Source organism: Triticum aestivum, chromosome 1D (assembly GCF_018294505.1).
Source record: "Triticum aestivum cultivar Chinese Spring chromosome 1D, IWGSC CS RefSeq v2.1, whole genome shotgun sequence".
NCBI lineage: Eukaryota > Viridiplantae > Streptophyta > Magnoliopsida > Poales > Poaceae > Triticum > Triticum aestivum.
In genome coordinates, this window is record NC_057796.1 from 199,535,232 (window position 1) to 199,554,220 (window position 18,989).

The following is an 18,989-nucleotide window of genomic DNA, read 5'->3' on the forward strand; positions in this document are numbered from 1 at the left end:
CTTTTAACAGGCTAAAACCTAGATTGGGGTAGCGTTGAGCCGAAAAATTCACGGGCCAATACAGGCCGAAATTGCCTAAGGCCCATGTTTGGCCAAATAGGACGAGCCGTTAACAGGCCAAAATATATTTCGGGTCTGTTTGGCCCAATAAAATTATGGGCTTTAAGCAGACCGGTATCCACGCGAGCCATAGGCCCAAAAGTGTCACGGGCCATTATCAGATGGGCTATAAGCAGGCCGGGTTCAACGCGGGCTGCAATTAGGCCCAACTGTTACACGGGCCATTAACAGGCCGATAGGCCAGTTGGGCTGAAATTTATCCATGAAGACTATGGGCCGCTAAGAGGCCTAAAGTTACTTCGGACAAGAAATATCCCAGTTTCTGCATGGGCTGTTAAATGGCCTAAAGTTAAACTGGGCCGACAACGTCCCAGATGCACCACGGGCCACTAATAGGTCGAAACTATTATCGGGTCGAACTGGTAAACGGGCATTTAACAGGCTGAAATACAAACTTGGCTTAGAATGGGCAACAGTGGCCTGTTAACGGGCCTGATCCGATATGGGCCGTAATTTAGCCCAAAACACGGCAGGCTGTGAACGGGCCTGATCTGATATGGGCATCAATTTGATCTAAAACATGGCAGGCTGTTAACGGGCCAGCCCACTAGTGTGAAAAAATATGGTGGGCCTTTAGCTAGGCCGGTCTTTTTACCTAAAATGGGCCACTGTTGGGTTGTGCCACGTGTCGACATATCATAGGCGTCTTCCGTCCATTGTAGGAACGACATCTGTCCCAACGATGAGCTGACACGTGCATTTATCCGGCGAATGAGAATTTTACACGTGAAAAATCCCCATTGGTCGGGGCTGTTAACGGGTTATCGGATCCAAACCGGAACCCGATAGCTTAACGGCGACCCGTTACGGTGGATGCCATGTCGATACGAAAGCACTTCTATGACGCGCGATTTATCGTACGAAAGTGGACACTTCCGTGATGATAATTTTGGTAATGTCATGAAACACTTCTATGACAGCACATGTATGACTACTCTCAATGTTGTTTTAGGACTATCGTTACGCTCAACGATATTCTAAGATCTGAAAAACATGATCACCAACAACATTTGAGCCAGTCTTAGAGGCCAAATTTTTACACCAATACTCCATAGATAGTCCGAATTGGATAGCATCAATTTTAGCGCGAATTGTTTGGACCCTTTTTAATAGATTCAGCGCGTGCAATTTTTTTCCTCCGAGACGACCCGCAATTTTTACTTTTACTCCCCTTATATCTGCTTTTTTAGTTAATTCAATGGCTTTTTTCATTGCCTTTCAAAATGAAACTCTATTTTTTAATTGGAAAGCTATATATTCTGCAAGAATGTTAGGCTGTCTATAAGGTTCTTTCACTTTTTCGACAGAAATATTAAATCTCTGGTTTACAGAGTTAATTTCCTTTTGTAGATCTTTCTCTAATTCTTCAATTGCTCTTTTTTCTTTAATAAATTTGGGAATCCAATATGGATTATGACATGGATCGTATCGATTTCTTAAGAGATGCTACTACAAGTTTGAAGCCTCAGGCGACTACTTTAATACGGCCACCTAAGTGCCTACAAGCCTCGGACTACAACAATCACCACTCCTTCAAGAATTCTCCATAGGGTCATCCCTGAATCCTCTTAGGGCACAAGATTAGTCTTGTATGGTGACAATATAAAACTATATGGTGGCAAGCGATTTGGCATTGATCCCTTGGTATTGCAATGTGCGTTTTACTCAAAATCTGACCTCCCACAAGTCATTTACATGGAAACTTTACACAACGATTAGTTCCGAAGTGTAAAACAAGCTACAACAGGTGTGGTATATTTTGTACAAAACTCGGACTTTGGACCACTAATTGTTCCCTGAGCAATTTGACAAGCTGGCAACGTCCCCAAAGATCATTCATTAGCGCTCTGCATCAGCTCAAACCACTGCGCAGCAGAAAACAGCAGAGATATGAATCCAGCATCCATTTGTTAACTAAGGAATGACATGAGCCAAAAATATGTGTTGCTCCATACCTGTCTAAGCAAATCGGCCAGTGTGCGAGGAAGCGCTTCGATGTTCTTCAGCATAACATAGTAAGGGAACGGAAATGAGTCCATATATTTTCCCAAGATTAGCTTGTCTCCTTCATAGCACGCTTCCTGGAAAGAAAATGCCGTCAGAATATAAACTACCTAAGTTAGATGGCTGTGCAAAACAATGTCAGTGTAAGTATTGAAGTACACACCAGTGAGTTCATAATGGATTCCTCATGACTATCTAGGAGTACATATGCAATCATTCTCCTTCTGTTTAGAACATTCCTGATACATCGCCTCAAATTTTCCTGCTCCCATAAAGTGAACTTCAGTACTAAAACAATAAGCATTGTTTAATCCATAAGCAAATATGAAAGAAAAAGTGTGTATACCTTTTCATGGAACTTTCCATCAGATATTACAAGTATGAGTTGCTGAAGTGGATTTTGTCCTGATGGCGTGCGCGACCTTGCCACAGCAGCATCAAGCATTATATTCAGATGCATCAAGAGATCCGCAACTGGTTGATCCTCAATTTTGTTGTCTTGCTCAAAGGACAGACTAGAGATCATCTGCAGAGAGAGAGACAGAGACAGAGACAGAGACAGACAGACGTTAGTATTACTCTATTATAACTGACGAAAGCAAAAGAGATGCCCTACCTTGACTCCAGCTTCGGCATTGAAGATCTGATCAAAATCATGCAAGACTTTAACATTCCCTCTTTTCCCGAAACTTGCAACTGCGAACTGTCCAACCTCAAGCTGCGACATGGCCCGGCAAACTGTAACTAATGCTTCAATTGCAACTTTTCCACACTTGCCCTCGGACATGCTTCGTGAGTCATCGACAGCAATAACCACCTGGTAATTTCGTTTATTGGGTTTAGTTCGTCGCAACCATATCTTGTCCCTGCGAAACTGGCTCGCAATATATGGAATGACCTGACAGAAGATAAAAATAATGTTTCTATAAGTGCACATTCTTGAGAGGGACATCAAGAGAAAAGGAGGAGAGCATGTTACAATGACTGACAAGGGGCAAAGAGAATACAAGTACCTTCCTCATGTTTATTCTCTTTCCAGTTCTGTAATCTCCTTGAAGCTTACTTGCAAGAGTTGGTTCCATGACAAGGCGCAATTGCTCAGCCAGTTCTTGGGACAATTTCATGGTTGCCAGTTCAAGATTTCTCCAGTCCATGATAGCCCTTTCCGTTTCTTCATTAATTATGTCCAGATCCATATGAGTAGACATCTCCCTGTCACTGGTTAGGGCATCCAGCTGAACCATCCTGTCATCTGTCAAACGCTGCTTGAATGAAACAACATCTCCAAAAGTGTCAAATATTTCATCTTGAACCAAATCCTCAATGGATGCATCAGTCTGAATATCTCTTCTCTCCAATCTGTTGGCACTTTCGGACTTGTTGGCACGTGATTGCGAAGTTTGAAGATGGGGCATTTCAGGCTTGTCATCCCCGGGTATCCTCTCATCGGGTTGTTCAACTTCGGCACGGGTTTCATCTTCTAACATAGGTTGCCTGACTTGCAGCTCATCATTGATTTGATCAGCTGTCGCGTCACCTAATGCTTGAGAGGTGCTCTGCTCACCCTCAGGCACATAACGAAATTCAGTAGCACTCTCATCATCAATATGGTGTTCAGTTTCGGGTTGATGATCCTGGGTATCATCTGAGACTCTTGCTCGTTCTTTCCAGTCCTCCAATGCATCTCCAATGCTCCTGAAAGGATCTGTCTGCTTGATGTGTGACGGTGGAGCATCAGGCTGCAACTCTGGCTTGGAGTTGGACAAATTTCTTGAACCTTCACCAGAGTTGGGCATAGAGATTTCCAGACTAGGCACTTCATTACTTGAAAAATCAACAGAAGGAGCAACTCCACTGCTCATGTCCATGCTGTTGGCCAAGTTTGCTTCAGATTCTCTGTTGGAGTCTGTTTCCAATTGGTTGGGTTGTATACCTTGTGAAGGATGTGTAGTTGACTCCATTTTGTCCAACTGTTGCTTCTCCATGTTGTTTGGCTCAACATTTCCATCTTCATCATGTTCCCCTTCATTATCAACCACATTGTTACCATCATGTGTGGCATCGTCTTCCTCCATATCTTCTGACGCAACTGCACTATCATCTTCTTGATGCCCCTCTTCTGGGCCCATATCTTCGTTGTCAGGATTGTCAGCACCCAGGCCATCGGTTTGTTCTGTATCATCCATGTTGACATCCTCATCATCATTGTCCAGTTCAGAGAGTTCAGGCCCTGTTCGATCATCATATGCATCAGCTTTGTTCATTACATCATCAGCATCCTCACAAGCACTTGGTTCATCATCCATATTATTATTCTTGCCTTGCTCGTTATCATCTGTCTCCACGGGATCTGTCTCCATGGGACATTCGTCCTTAGCACGCAATTCCCTATTATTTTCATCTGCCCCCTTGGCTAATGAACCCGACTCATACTTCTCGTCAGACGTCTTAGAATCATCATCTTCATTCTTGTCCCAAGATTTCTTGGCAACCATTTCACTGGCATCACCAGTGTCACCCATCTGATTATCCAAGTTGTCTTCACCCTCGCTGCCTGAGTCATTGCTTTCATTCTCAGAAACATCAGCTAATTCAGCAGCAAAATCTCCTTCCATTTCAATTGCTTGATCATCATCCTTAGGAGTTTGATCTGCCTTACACTGAGCATCCTGCTAAATATCAGCAGACGGGTTAGCTTCACTAAAAGAATCTAAGATTAAAACTATTGTTCAAACACACTAACCATTTCATTGGTGCCCTCAAGTTGTGATATATCATCAATTTTAGAGCTTGCACTCTCTTGACCCTCCCCCTCACCCATGCCAGTTCCAGTTCCTGTTGCATCTTTCTGTCCGTCTGAAGCATCTTCAGCTGCATCTTCGACACAACCAAACCCCTCCGCACATAGATAAATAAAAAGATCCCCGAGTGCATGAGTCATTTCAGATGTCTGGAACCATTAGGGGAAAAGGCCAATGAGAAGGGGGGAGGGGGATCATTACAACCAAAGCAGGGGAAAAGGACAAGTAAAACTTTACTAAACCAAAGACAAGCTTACTCTTCTGTGAGCTTCCAAAAGTTCAGAAAGTATGCCTTCGGCTGATGACAGGATCACACGCAGCAAAACACGAAGATGCATTAACTCCGCCTCTATTATAGAACACATCTCAGGTTTGTAGTCCAACAATTTCCTCTGTTGGGTAACAATAAGGATCAGATGGCAAAGCAAAAAAATCCATAGGTATTAAAGGTGAAGGAACACACACCAAGAAGACAAACAAAGGGCGAAGGAACATACCACTAAAACAGAAAGATTTTCACCAGCGTCACAGACATGGTCCATTTGAAGATTCATGACATACGAATGCAAAATATCTTTCCAGGAAGTAATATTTCCCTCTAACGAGGGTTCTTTAGTTTCATCAATGGATCTCCCAAGACCAGTGAGCTGTCCTACAACACTGACAGCTAGTGCGAAAGTTTCCTTAAAAGCTTCTGTGTATGAATCTTCAGGCTTTTGTTCATCAGAGAATAGTCCATGCTTGTCTTTAAGTTCTCTAGAGAAACTCTCTGTTGCTATCTTCCCCTACACGACATTAACCCATGCTTAAGAACCAAACATCCATACAACACAAACGAAATGCATCAAATAGTAACACATGAGAAATTCCTCAAGCATGATTGCAAAATGAAGAGACCGAAATTTGAAATAACTATATCCATACAGGAGCAAGATATTATTAGTCCACCTACTGCAACATCAGACCAAAACATAAATTCTTCTTTTTCTGCATTTTGGGGATGCCTATAGTAAAAAAAAGTGTTCTGAAGTGCATAAAATAGGAAGAAGTCTACCAGTCACCCAGCAAAACAGGGCAACTGAAAATGTTACATAACTCTCAGTAACATTTCTGCAGGACCTACACCTCTTAAGCATACTAGAGGAAAAACTAATAAGCATATCACCAGTAAAACAATCAAAACACCAAGCATCCGTTGCATTACACGTCTTAAGCATACCAGAGGAATAAAAATAAGCATCCTTTGCACTAGTAATTAACACGAACCTTGTCCAGTAACTCTTCGAAACGAGAGAGCAGAACTTTCTTCACAGATCTCAGTGAAACATCCTGGTGGCATAAAACCTGTATATCCTCTCTAAATGTGTCGACAAGCTGGCAATTTGCAGCAACAAGTTGCTCCATCTCTATTGTAGCAAGAGGCATATTTTTGTGGGCACCAGCAAGGATATTGTTGGATCCAACTAAGAATTTGTCTAATAAATCCTGCAAAAAAATAGAACATAATTATTAACTTATTCGAAGAATATTCGGCTCAGATGGAGCAACTTGTTATAGTACTCAAAGAATATTCGGCTCAAGTTATTGGACCAAAAAGGCACATTGCAATGTCATCAACTTATTCAAAGCATGCATAAAAAATAGGGCATAAATTCTCAGATGACAACCAAAAGGACCCCTACAGTTCCTGGTTTCAGCTAGCTCGTACACATACGCTGTACGCAAGCTGTAAGTGTCAAGAAACAAACAATCTTACCTTGGATTCAGAAAATCTTGTAATAAACTTCTCCAAAAGAGTTGACAGCGCGGCAACTTCAAAGTTGTCACAGGAGGCATGATGAGAACCTTTGAAGGTTTTGAGCAACAAGTTGGTGTCCATGGCCATAGCTAGCACATTGTCAAAAAATTGCTACATAAAAAGTGCAAAAACACATGTCAGTTAAATACATAGATCCATACAACATCAAAGCTTGAAGTAGTGGAAATCATACCTTTTGCTGCCACATGGAAAGTAGCAGTACATTTTGGCAGGATGATAGAGATTGGCTCTTCCCTACAGAAGGATAAGTCATAAGTTTTCACTTAGGATAAGTCATAAGTTTCACTTAAATATATAACAGGAAAAGAAAAGGCACAGATCTAGAGGTACCTCCTGAACCTAATAATAAGATCATATGCCGAAACTGGTTCAGCTGCTCAAATAGATCATAAGCAAGATGTCTTTGTTCACACAACGTAGTCAAAAGATGGTTCATAAAGGACGCAGCCTTATTAACCTGCAAAAGATGGCTCAAGCAGTTAAACCATAAACACGAATTCGATAATGCATCATCTGTGGCATCAAAGCAACAAAACGTAAAGGAACTAACCTCTTGCAAGTCTAGATCTTTGTTAAATTTCAAGGAAATTTGCTTAAGTTGTTGCACCGTTGCCAAACATCTGAAGTACTGCTGATTTGCAAGCTTCCAGTTATTTGCGCCCAATAGGGTAGAATGAATAGTGCTAACATCTTCACACGCTTTTTGCGTGATCACTTGGAGTAAATGTGTTGTGTTGTATGACTGCTCCAAAAACAATGGGCTTGGTGCATCCAACTCGTTTCCCCACTAGAAGACATTAAGTTGTCAGAGTCAATTTTGCAGACAAAAATCAAGACATCATTAAAATAAATATATTTTTTTAATTTCACATCACAGCATTCAACAGCCAAACAACATATAGCGTAAGTGGAAAATCAGTTTTTGCCATTAGCAGTACCTCATGACTAATTGGCCTGTGCTTTGAGAGTCCACATTCCTCAAGTGTCTTGAACAAACTGGACAAAGCAGTTTTCTTCTGGTTCTTTTTACCATGCTTCAGTATAGAACCAAAATCAGCCGCATTACAAATCTTCTCAAGTGCATACCAAAAGAATTTCAATCTGTCGTTGAGTTCAGCTTCATCTTGTTGGTGGTCCATATTGTGCACAACAGCATACACAGATTCTGTCAACAAAAAGAACAATGGTTCACAATAACACACACTAAAGGAAAATGAAGGGACAAAACACGTGGGAAAAGAACAAGTTTCCACAGAGGGGTGGGTGGGTGGGGTGGGGGGTTATCACCTTTCATTTTGGGAACTGCAGTATCGTTTGCATGCAATAATGTTTGCAATGACAGAGAAGCCTGGCTTTTCCACTTGTTGTACCACAAAAACCTGGAAGAAAGAGGGGAACCTAAGAACATGCAATGGTGCAGATTAAATAAATATATGGTCCTTATGGGACAACCTTTCACCAAGTTTCTCCGTGTCAACAGGAAACTGTGATTCAGATATCTCAGGATCAAGCCAGCATGGAACTTTTCTTGCTGTAGCCTCTTCATTCAGTAGGGTAATGACAGGTTTCTTCAAAATATCCTATAAAAAAGTAAACTGCCCAATAAATGTATTTTCCAAAGTTGTTATTGAAGATAAGCATAAATGTCAGAACAATGGAGCACTAAGCAATACACCCTTTATTCCTGTATATGCAGGATGTATTAGGTTTTGTTAATATAAGGCTTTGGACATTACTCCATTAATACAGCAAATTCATTCACATGAAAAATAACCACAGTAAGCAATTAGTACATACATTGAACCGTTGCAGAAGCTTAAAAATTTTCTGCCTCGTCCTCTTGAAATTTTCAATCGAAGCAAGACTGTATGGATCTTGATCCCATCGATAAAGCTTAACCTGATCTTTCAACTCCTTTTCAACTGATTCTTTACTGACCTCAATTTGCCGAAGAACACTGAGGAGCAAAAAAAACTATTATAATCAACCATTAAGAAATGAGCTAGGAATAACTTCACGTGACAAAAACTTACAGTGACAAGAACTGCATGTAGTAACCAAACATGTTGTACAGAATGTTCTGGATTTTCTTCACTGGAGTACTGCCAAGAGAGAGAGAAGATATTAATATAGTAAGGCACATTTGCAGAATGAAGGGACCAGTTTGAAAAATATCAAAGATGCAAAAACACGAAAAACCCAACTTCCATAAATAACATGAGATCAACTACACAGCAAACTCTAGACCTCACCTTAAATAAACACCCACACTAGAACCATCAGAAAATTCACCATGGAAGGCAAGGAGGAGATGCAATCGTGTCTTGAATTCTCCAAGATTTGATGTTTGGACGAACTCCTCTATGCTGCATTTTGGATCAAGCTAACATAAGAAAATATAGACAGAGAAACAAACAGAGAACAAATGCAGAAGCACTGAAGCATACCTCTTGATTATAGACAAATCATCATTCATTGGAATGTCACAAGACTTTGAAAGCAATGCTCGCAGTGGAAACCATAGCTGCACAGGTCCAACAATATATTATGTTGAGCAAAACTGAAACTATTAATAAACTATAATGGCACGCAAATTAAATACAAACTCACTTTTGCAGCATTAGTTTCATACTTTCCCTGGACCTCCTCAAGCAGGATTGGCCAACATTCTAACTCAAGCCTTTGCCATGAAGATAGAAGCATGAATATTGGTGGAAGATGATCTGTGGGGGAAAGAATTAGAGCAATTGAACAGCATAGCTTCGATTTACCAGAGGTTTTGAGATGCTGGAAATGTTACAGCCGTAATACAAAACAAATTATACGATTTTACCACAAAAAATTTACAGCACATAAGCACAAGTAAATAAACAGTCCTACATTTTACAGTATACGATGTTACCACCTGAACACAAAGGTGGGAATCAGAAACTAGAATTCGTCTTGCTACTGAAGATTCAGCCTTTACCTTTAAGAAAGAACTTGGAGTCATTTTCCTGCAATGTTTGAGCTTTCCCAGCCAAAAGTTGCAATCCAAGTAAGACCTGCAAAAATAAGGGGGCAGTAGACAAGGATAGCTTAGTATTGAGCAGCAAATTAGTACTATTATACAAGCAATTTATTGGGTACCAGACCTTAGAAAGTGGAGCACTCAGGGGCATTGCCAAAAGGGAAGCAATTATCTCCAATATTTTCAGTAAACCTGGATGATCAGGCCACTCGTCTAAAAAGGTCCTAACTTTCTCTTGAAGTGCAGTTAGTGGCTCAACCATTTTGAATAAAACAGGAGGATTCGGGTCCTGCAAATAAGCAAGTAAACTTAGTAAGAAGGAACGACTGGGTATCAAAGGTGTAACTTGCAGGACTCGATACCTTGTAAGCATTATAACTATTGCTGCCTAGAGAGGCTGCACAGGTTCGCTGATATTCTAGACAAACACGGAGTAAATGCTCAGGCATGAGTTTCTCATCTAGTGTTGAAGAAGTCAATTCTGGCAGGCCTGGAAAATGATATCAAAAATCAGCAAAGAGTCGAGCATACACCACTGTCTGAAATCATAGTCCATGTACATACCTTTCAATATTCTTGCACCAAAATCGTACGAGTCTACAAAAGACTTAAGTTTCTGCTGATCACTAATTTGGAATCTTTCAGTCTGAAATAAATACATCAAGAAAAATATTAGTTAGCTATGAGAAACAAATTTTTCAGTCTGAAGTTCCTGCGTTCATCTTATTTATTATCTTGGCCTCCTATGTCAAAGAAATTACCATCTAAAAGAAGGTCAGAAAGACAACACCCAACAAAGGTCAAGAAAATTATCAACTCCTGTTACCGTGAGCATCCATATAGGCATTCGAACTGATCATGAAAGTTAACAGAAGATGCATCTTCTTTCTCATGTTACTATTTACCTTTTCAATAAGATCAGGAGATCCAAACAATTGGTTATGTGTTAATATAATACATTTCAGAGCAGACTCTGGAACAAGATCCCATTTGTCTTCAACAGAACCATCATCTTCGTCACTTCTCTCCTGAATAAAACAAGAGTGTTCAATAAAAATATAGAATGAAAATACAAGCACTCGTAAGGAATACAGAACATTGGAATACCATAATTTTGAAAAACTCAAGCTCCAATTTTTCTTCATTATCTGGACCAGCATTGCCATCAGAGTCTATATCTGAAATTGAAGGCACATCTCCTTCAAAGATGTCCTGTATATCGATGATACGGGACCTGAACTTGTAATACTGAGAATCATCATTTTCCCTAGCCTTCACGCTAGATTTCATATTGATCCACATGCTTTCAAAATAATCGAAGATCTTCTTCAAAGACTGGAAAGAGAAACTGGTAAGACACACATTATTTCAATTCGAGGTTTATTAACCATGACGATAGGAGTACATACCAGATAAGAAGTCTTATCCATGATAAGGGAATGAAAGATACGGTATGTTGTCCGTACTAAAGAAACATGATGAAATGTTACTAGCATCTGCGAATGGGATCTCTGCAATCAGTACAGAAAACACTTACAAACAGCTCCATTTTCCAAATACTTATAATCTACAGAAGCATAAAATTGAATAGGATAGAAGACGGTTCAATTCACGAACCACTTCATCTGCAACTTCGCCAACATTTAACTGACTCGACACACAAGACAGCTTCTCCAATATATCTACATCCTTGAACTCACTGTATTGAGTTTCCAATTGATCACCCATTGAATAATTTGTTAAATCTGGAACGCCCACTACGGTCATTCCAGCAACATGTCCATTGGGAAACTGCATAAAAGTAAAAACTGCACCCTGCAGAACAGAAAATGATAACAGTACAGCCATAAGCACCATATATTCATCGAGTGTGTTCCTATTAACATTAACCAGGGACATTATATTGCTTCACAACATCTTCAAACAGATGTGAACTATTGTTTGGTGAAGAACAAATTTGACTATATGAAGTGCACTCTAGACATTATATTCTAAAAGATTGTCCATGGAAGAAACTTGCATATTTCAACTACAGCTGCAAACATATACATACCAGAACTTTTTCAATATCATCTTCTTTCACCTTCTTCAAATATTCTCTCTCAAGAGAACCAGATAGAGCAATTGTCAAGCCAAGTTTCATTTCGTATACGGCAACTTGCGCTGGCTGAATCAAATCCACATATTCCCCATACTCTTCTGTCAGCCTCTTAATAAAGTTTCTTGATGTTATCTGTCATAGAATGATTGCACGACCAATCAATTTTAACTGCAGTTATGAGGAGTGGAAGAGAAGAATAAAAACAGCCCTATGGCTATAGCTAAGACATTAAAATCAGTCCCAACAAATCTCACCTGCCAATTGCAGATTCTGTTGACCTCCAATTGCCCAGCACCATTGCAGTTTAAATGACTTACCAGATCCTTGCAGTCAGACAACCGTCCCTCAAATTCACAGCATGCTGCAATCAAACTCTTGTGTTTAGACTGTCGAGGTCGAAATACAACCTGCAATAGTGTACGAGGACAAGTAAGAATCTCGTCCATTTGCATGCATAGATTACATAAAAAAAAAGTGCATGCAATGAAAGATTCAATAATCAAGTTGAGGGCTTGGCATGCTTCATCTTGTGCAATAGCCAATCGATCCAAACATTTAGAGATAAATTTCATATTAGCCAGCTTTTCCAGCTTGTGGCATCACCAATTAACCACCATGGCCAAGAAAGCACCGTAGCACCATATCACAGAGAAAACAATGTACATTATGCATTTTATCAATAAAAAAAAGCACATGCATACAAGATTGAATAATCATGTTGAAGGCTTGGCATGCTTCATCTTGTGCAATAGCCAAGCGATCCGAACATTTAGAGATAAATTTCATAATAGCCGGCTTTCCACAGCTTGTAGCATCACCAATTCACTACCATGGGCAAGAAAGCACCGTAGCACCATATCACAGAGAAAACAATGTACATTGTGCATGTTACTTTCGGAGATAGGGCATTCATCTAGCTGTGAAACATGAATATTTACAATAGTGCATCCAATTCCTGACCAGCGAAGAATTAAGAAGTGAAAGAAAAAACTAGCAGCATGGTAGAATCGGCAAGATACCACGGGATTAAAAAAAAGTACGAAACATCTAGAACTTAGAATTGAACTGCAAGCTCTGGGTGCTATGCAATTATAAACAGAACCTTTGACCGGAGATTCTTCTCTTCAGTTTTCAGCTCTTGCATTAACTTCTGATCATGACAATCTCCTGCTAAGTTAGAGCCCGCCAATTCTTCACATTCATGACGAACCTATTAGAAAAAAGATGTCATAAATTTACTTGACCTTTTCTTGAGTAAAGGCAATGTCTTATGAACACCCTCTAGGTATATGATTTTATAAAACAATCAAAATACAGTTTCAGCACTAACAAAATAGCAATGACTTTATATGAATGACTGATACAACATAGAAAGTTGGATTATATGAGCTCACGATACTTGCATTGCACCATACTGTATAGCACAAAACAGCTTACAGGAGCTATGTGCCATAAACAAGAGATTTTTACCTTTCCCTTGAGATCTAGGAGTGAAATCTTCTCCAGAATCTGAGAATGCATAAAAGCAGATAGGAACGCAGGATCTGGATTGTATGAGCTCAACAATAGCTGGAAACGCAACATCCCAATATATACCCAGGCAGCCCCAAGATGCAATAAAGAGTCTGCAAGCCCGAAAAGATAATTAAAAAATAAGTGCACAGCAACAACAAAGAGAGCAGAATTCAAAATATTGTAGCAAGCCCTTCACTTTGAGACAGCCTGTTGTGGAATAACATGTATGAAGGATTTGTAAACTGTAATGGGTGGTGCTGTGCCTAACTGTTCTCCGTAGTCACTCTGTATCCTGTGCTAAACAGGATACTATCTCAACAACTCATCAGGCCAGAAAGCAGCACATAATTGAGCTATCCAATGCAAATCCATATATATTCCGTTAAAAAAGCAAATACATATATCATACCAGCAAGTTTAGACACTGTTGAGGCTGAATTGGTAAACTTGCGTATATCACAAATCATTCATTCTAGTTCTAGAGATCCAAAAAAAACGTACCACGCGAGTACGATGAGTACAACTCCAGAAGCAAGGACCCTATGAGTTTATTTGACCCTGAGAATGAAGCAAGTACTGCATGACTTGATGAAGATAACAGTGCACAAGCAGTATGGAGGCATTTATCCTGCAATAGAGCAAGACATGTCAAGAAGAATGCAAGGCCAGAAAATTGTTTCAAGAAAAACAAAAACTCGGCAATCAAGGGTACCATCTACCAAGATGTACTGTGATTATTAGTGACAATGGAAGACACCACATAAGAAGAAATTACAAAGACCATAATATGATGAAGTTCAGAAATTACCCTGTATAATGTTGGTCGATTATGTTCACATTACTCAGCACCTAAGAACTAAACCTACAACCATACTAACTTGTGTTGCTTTGGACGCACACAGGCAACGGTGTGAAAGGATTTCTTGTTTGCCATTTACGTGAATGTAGACAATCCTTCAGTTTTTTACTTGTTTTGCCCTTATTAACTACCCATCTTTCAATCCCCAATACCAATAAGAATTTAATAGGCACATCTGGTGAAAAACTTGTCCTTGGAAAACATATCGAAAAGTATTCGCAACAAAAGCTTCCACTGATGACTATATATTTGGATTGAGATAATATTTGTTAGATTTCTATGCTAAAATATAACCCACGGTTCAGGTTTCAAGCATGAAAGCTGGTAATCGCAGTAAAAAACAAGTGTGTACAGGAATTCAAGGTCACCATTATCATTAATTATGTAGTGTGCCCACAAATTTTCCAAACAGAAATTAATAAATTTCAACAGTAGCTTAAAATCTAAACCATAAAATGTCCCAAATAAACGCTGGCGGAGTCTCTGGCATAGAAAATGCACTTCTTCGTGTCAGCTAAAATGGTGGCTATGATTAGAATTAAAAGAATGTAAATAAAGTACATGCAACTCGCAAGTAATGTGGTACACAAGACTTTTAAACAACATCACAAGGATGATACACGAACCTCCAGATGATGTTCCGATTGTTGAAACAGGATGTGCTCCAACTGGCTGTACTCTTCTGGCTTGAAATGCTTCTTATGGGCAAATATGATCTGCAACAGATTGTCAGAACTCAGAACAGCAACTAAAAGGGATGGTTGCAAACTAAACAGGGATAGATAGAACATTACCTGTTTGAAGAGGGAATCAGCAGCAGAATAGAGACCACCAACTAAGTTTCCCGCATACGAGACACCTTCCCAGAGACTTCTAGATGACATTCTAAGCATTAAACTGTTCTTCTGATAATCCATCACACATAAATCACCGCGGCTGCAGAAACAGACAAACAATAAGAATATTGTCATCCTGTAGAGCATGTACAATGGGGTGTTGTCGGCCTTCTCTTAGGGATGCCACGTAGGGTAACTGCTAAGTTGGAAGAGAGAAAATAAATAAGGTGTGTGCCTTCTCTTTACTAAGAGATGACCTCTTAGCGCTTAAGATAAGACATTTTTCTCCATTGTACCACTACCAGATGTCATCTCTTAGTCACACGTTTCCTTATTTAATTTTGATCACCACATAATTCTAGGCGCATGCAAAAAGTAACTGCAACAGATAACACTAAAGAGATAAACCATTGTATAATGTGCTTTTATTGTCATAACTAGATGAAGACACGGAGGCTTAAACAGAGGACTGCCTTCTCAACCACTGTACATGCCCTTAAGGCACAAATATCAGCATAATCACCTCCAAGCAGTAGCGCATAAATGAGAAACAAGGAACAAGCACTATGTCCCCACAATTGCTTCTAGCAGAAAGGACAAGGAAGGAGATGGCATACATAATAGTATTGATGGCATCCATTTTTGTCAGGTGTGCTAGATCAGAGGTTTCATCGTGTGTAAGAGGGAACAGGGCCTGAAAATGAATAAAATCGTGAGGAAAGAATCATGGTTGTATTAAAATACTTACGGAACTGTATGTAAAATCTAAGAGAAAAACCTTTGGACTTCCAGAGCAATAAGTCCACAGAGACTTGTGATAGTTGTACCATATTTCAAGAAGCGAGCTAGCAAATTTTGCATCGACTGCACAGCATTTAAGTGTCAACTTCAAGTTATAACCCAAAAAACAGACACATAACTCATATGAGTTGCACCCAAAGTAGAGATATTGATTTTTACCATTCTCAACTGTGTCCCAGTTATGATGAATCCACCAAACGATCTTATGCTGGGTAAACTCCGAAGGAGATCTTGACGATAACTCCAATGAGTAGTCAATAGCATATGTAAGCAGGGCTTCTGAGTTTGCTATACTCTGTGTAGCAAAAGAAAAAACTGCATAGTATTACAAATGTCTGCCTCCTACTGATATCTCACAGAAATTATTCAGTTGTCATGGGAAAAAATAGACAACAAATATAATGGGTTCAAGAGCAACAAATTGTATGAACGATCAATGGAGAGGACAAAATCATCCAAAAGTTAAGTGAGAGGGAGAGAGACCTGCCGAATTTGAGAAGAATCTATCTGTATCCACTTGGATAGGCATTGAAGTAAAGCAGTGTCCAAGTTCAAGCTCTTCAAATTGAGCAAAGGAAGACTCGCTAACCAACCATTGAAACCACAAGTGTTACACAAGATATCAGATGAGACTGAGCAACAGACTTTAACTTCAGCATTGGAAGTCTTCAACAATAATCCTAGATTATTCCTCTCATACTCAACCTTTCGAACAAGACTCTACACCAAGAAAATGTAGTAAGACAAACAGTCGAGGATAAAGCCATCTTAGGAAAACTACAGGTAACTAAAAAACCTTATGAATTTCATCCAACTGGGCCAGAACTGTCGACTCCTCTTCCTCAGGCTTAGATACAGCACGGAAAGCTATATAAACACCTTGACACAAAAACAATAGAATCATAAAGGGAACTCCCCATTAATGGGTCAGAATGTTTCAAACTGGTAATATTATACTTAGCAAATGAAGTGAAAATACATATTAAGAAAGCAACTAGACCTTCGACAGTTAAACAAAATTGTGTTTCAGCTACATCTAAAGATCAAACCACAACTAACATAAGAGAAAAAGAAGATAAAGTATATTGCCGAACATAAAAATAAAAATGAGGAAAACTCTTCTTTATAATAAGTGTAGCTCTTCCTACAAGTCCTCCGTATAATACCCTAGAAAAAGTATTAGCATCAAGGAGATCTCTTGGAATAATAACAGGAGTACCTTCCAACGCAAGGCATCTAAGATCCTGATTGGCTGACAACATGGCATCAATTATTTGTTGCTTATCTGCAAGCAACAAAAGGTAATTAAATTTGGATGGGACCAAGATAAGAACAAGTGATTCTTTTTAGCTGCCAAATCTGCAATATATTACCATCAAGCTGTTTCTTTGAAAGATTCTTGCATGGCCAAACAGCTGCAGAAAATGCTACAATTTCTTGGAATTTGTAGAAGACTCTTCCAGATGATGGTACAAGAGGATGGCCACCATGGATCCACAAAGTTGGTTTGCTATTTTGTGAATTGAAATCTTGGAGGTTGTTCAGATTGACGCTTTCCATCTGTATGATTGTGATGTCAGTTCACAATCATAGTATATTACCAAGAAAAAAATGATAATGATTATAACTTACCAGAAAGATACCAACTACTTCTGGGAATTTTGGCTGCAGCTTCAGAATTTCCTTCCTCAGAAGATTCCAAACAACTGGTAAGCCCTCAAACTGAGACGAGACTATCATCTTCCATATTGATCTGTGATAATCCAGGATACGAGTGTATATCTGCAGCAGCTTCCGAGAGCTCACAATCAACTTGAGTACCTCATCCTCCAAGCATCTGAGGGACTTCAATGCCGGCAACAAAGCAGCTTTTAGAACACCAAAATCAGGAAGAACTGTCTCAGATTGCCATTGCCATAATGTAAGCCGCAACAAGTTCAAACCATTAAGAGCCTTATGAAGCCGCTTTTGGCAAGTTTTAAGGGTGTCACAACCACCCATATCCAGCAACCTCGTCGACAGCAATGGAATAGGATGAGCAGCATCAACCTTGTGATAAGCAGTTATTTCCCCATAACATTCGAGGATGCTATGCCAGACAGGATGCTCGGATTCTTGCTTAAGAATATTACCATAGTTTTCAAAGAAGCTGCAGTATGGCTGGAGCAGACCATTATACCATTTAAACCATATCCCATACAAATCAAGATCACTTTTCGTAGATTGCTCCATTACCCAGTTTGCGGCAATGAAAAGCATCTGACCAGCTAACTCTGAATTAAATCCCCCAGTTACACGAGTCTTAACAGAATGCTGACCGGACAAAGTCGGAAATTGCAGTGCATATAAGCTTGAAGCAGGAAGAACATATGGATGGATGTTACTAGGTCCTATTAAGGATGAACTACCTTCCAAATTGCTTAGTTGATAAGCAGCATACTGGGCACCCAATGATTGTAGATACATGCAGTTTCTTTGGACACAAGATTCTTTCGAGTACCAAATAAAATCCCTTAGTTTCAGTTCAATTGGCCAACCACCAGGCAAGGACAACGAAAAATCACAAGGCAAACCAGCTGAACAACCGTCAACATTGGTCAAAAACCTTAATTTTCCCTCCTCAACAACATCAGATCCACTAACTTGACCCAACGAGGGTAGGTAAGTGTGTTCCCAACTTAGATGTAGGCTCCAACTAAGCTGATTTCCTTTAATAAGAAGTTGTTGGAACAGTTGAACCCATCGTGTGATCTCAAGAATAGTAATATTTATACCAAGACGTAATCCAGCAGCTTTTGCATAGAGGTGTGCTTCAGTCATTGATGATATCAATTCCATTCTAGGTACACCACAAGAAATTAAAAATCTTGTCACGTCCTTCCTCTCACTATTCTCAGGCACATTCGGGCACCCTTCCAGACACCGACTTTGCTCCATCAGAAATATCTCCACTCCTCTATTTCGCATGGCTCTTGAAACTTCACCATACTTCGCATTAACTGTCAAAAACATTCTGAAGTTAGGATGAGCCTTCAGAACTACAGGATTTCCATCAACGAGACCACATTCATTCACTACAATGGACCTTTCTTTCTCAAACAAAGAATTTATTCTATCAAGTAC

At 39.7% G+C, this 18,989-nt stretch overlaps 1 protein-coding gene across 2 annotated transcripts in view; it reads right to left on the reverse strand.

Moving 5' to 3' along the window:
• Positions 1-1,753: 1,753 nt before the first annotated feature.
• The window catches only part of LOC123180955 (midasin), a 32,188-nt gene continuing 14,952 nt past the window's right edge, over positions 1,754-18,989 (reverse strand). The window contains exons 22-66 of one of the 2 annotated variants that reach the window (XM_044593156.1): positions 17,499-18,989; positions 17,240-17,426; positions 17,086-17,151; positions 16,663-16,745; positions 16,350-16,586; positions 16,026-16,161; positions 15,844-15,929; positions 15,683-15,759; positions 15,024-15,165; positions 14,856-14,945; positions 13,872-13,998; positions 13,326-13,480; positions 12,958-13,065; positions 12,110-12,262; positions 11,808-11,987; positions 11,372-11,569; positions 11,164-11,265; positions 10,862-11,089; positions 10,660-10,782; positions 10,319-10,400; positions 10,117-10,244; positions 9,879-10,043; positions 9,713-9,788; positions 9,355-9,467; positions 9,192-9,268; positions 8,997-9,110; positions 8,778-8,846; positions 8,542-8,701; positions 8,197-8,324; positions 8,032-8,123; positions 7,683-7,909; positions 7,295-7,531; positions 7,075-7,201; positions 6,917-6,978; positions 6,682-6,834; positions 6,192-6,410; positions 5,423-5,710; positions 5,183-5,317; positions 4,868-5,074; positions 3,138-4,793; positions 2,741-3,022; positions 2,471-2,650; positions 2,288-2,386; positions 2,076-2,201; positions 1,754-1,985 (exon numbers count right to left, since the gene is read on the reverse strand). In XM_044593156.1, the coding sequence (XP_044449091.1) occupies positions 1,953-1,985; positions 2,076-2,201; positions 2,288-2,386; positions 2,471-2,650; positions 2,741-3,022; positions 3,138-4,793; positions 4,868-5,074; positions 5,183-5,317; positions 5,423-5,710; positions 6,192-6,410; positions 6,682-6,834; positions 6,917-6,978; positions 7,075-7,201; positions 7,295-7,531; positions 7,683-7,909; positions 8,032-8,123; positions 8,197-8,324; positions 8,542-8,701; positions 8,778-8,846; positions 8,997-9,110; positions 9,192-9,268; positions 9,355-9,467; positions 9,713-9,788; positions 9,879-10,043; positions 10,117-10,244; positions 10,319-10,400; positions 10,660-10,782; positions 10,862-11,089; positions 11,164-11,265; positions 11,372-11,569; positions 11,808-11,987; positions 12,110-12,262; positions 12,958-13,065; positions 13,326-13,480; positions 13,872-13,998; positions 14,856-14,945; positions 15,024-15,165; positions 15,683-15,759; positions 15,844-15,929; positions 16,026-16,161; positions 16,350-16,586; positions 16,663-16,745; positions 17,086-17,151; positions 17,240-17,426; positions 17,499-18,989 (9,204 nt within the window). In that variant the 3' untranslated portion in view covers positions 1,754-1,952. Of the gene's footprint in view, positions 1,986-2,075; positions 2,202-2,287; positions 2,387-2,470; positions 2,651-2,740; positions 3,023-3,137; positions 4,797-4,867; positions 5,075-5,182; positions 5,318-5,422; positions 5,711-6,191; positions 6,411-6,681; positions 6,835-6,916; positions 6,979-7,074; positions 7,202-7,294; positions 7,532-7,682; positions 7,910-8,031; positions 8,124-8,196; positions 8,325-8,541; positions 8,702-8,777; positions 8,847-8,996; positions 9,111-9,191; positions 9,269-9,354; positions 9,468-9,712; positions 9,789-9,878; positions 10,044-10,116; positions 10,245-10,318; positions 10,401-10,659; positions 10,783-10,861; positions 11,090-11,163; positions 11,266-11,371; positions 11,570-11,807; positions 11,988-12,109; positions 12,263-12,957; positions 13,066-13,325; positions 13,481-13,871; positions 13,999-14,855; positions 14,946-15,023; positions 15,166-15,682; positions 15,760-15,843; positions 15,930-16,025; positions 16,162-16,349; positions 16,587-16,662; positions 16,746-17,085; positions 17,152-17,239; positions 17,427-17,498 lie in introns of both variants that reach the window. The other variant, XM_044593155.1, reaches the window with a different exon arrangement.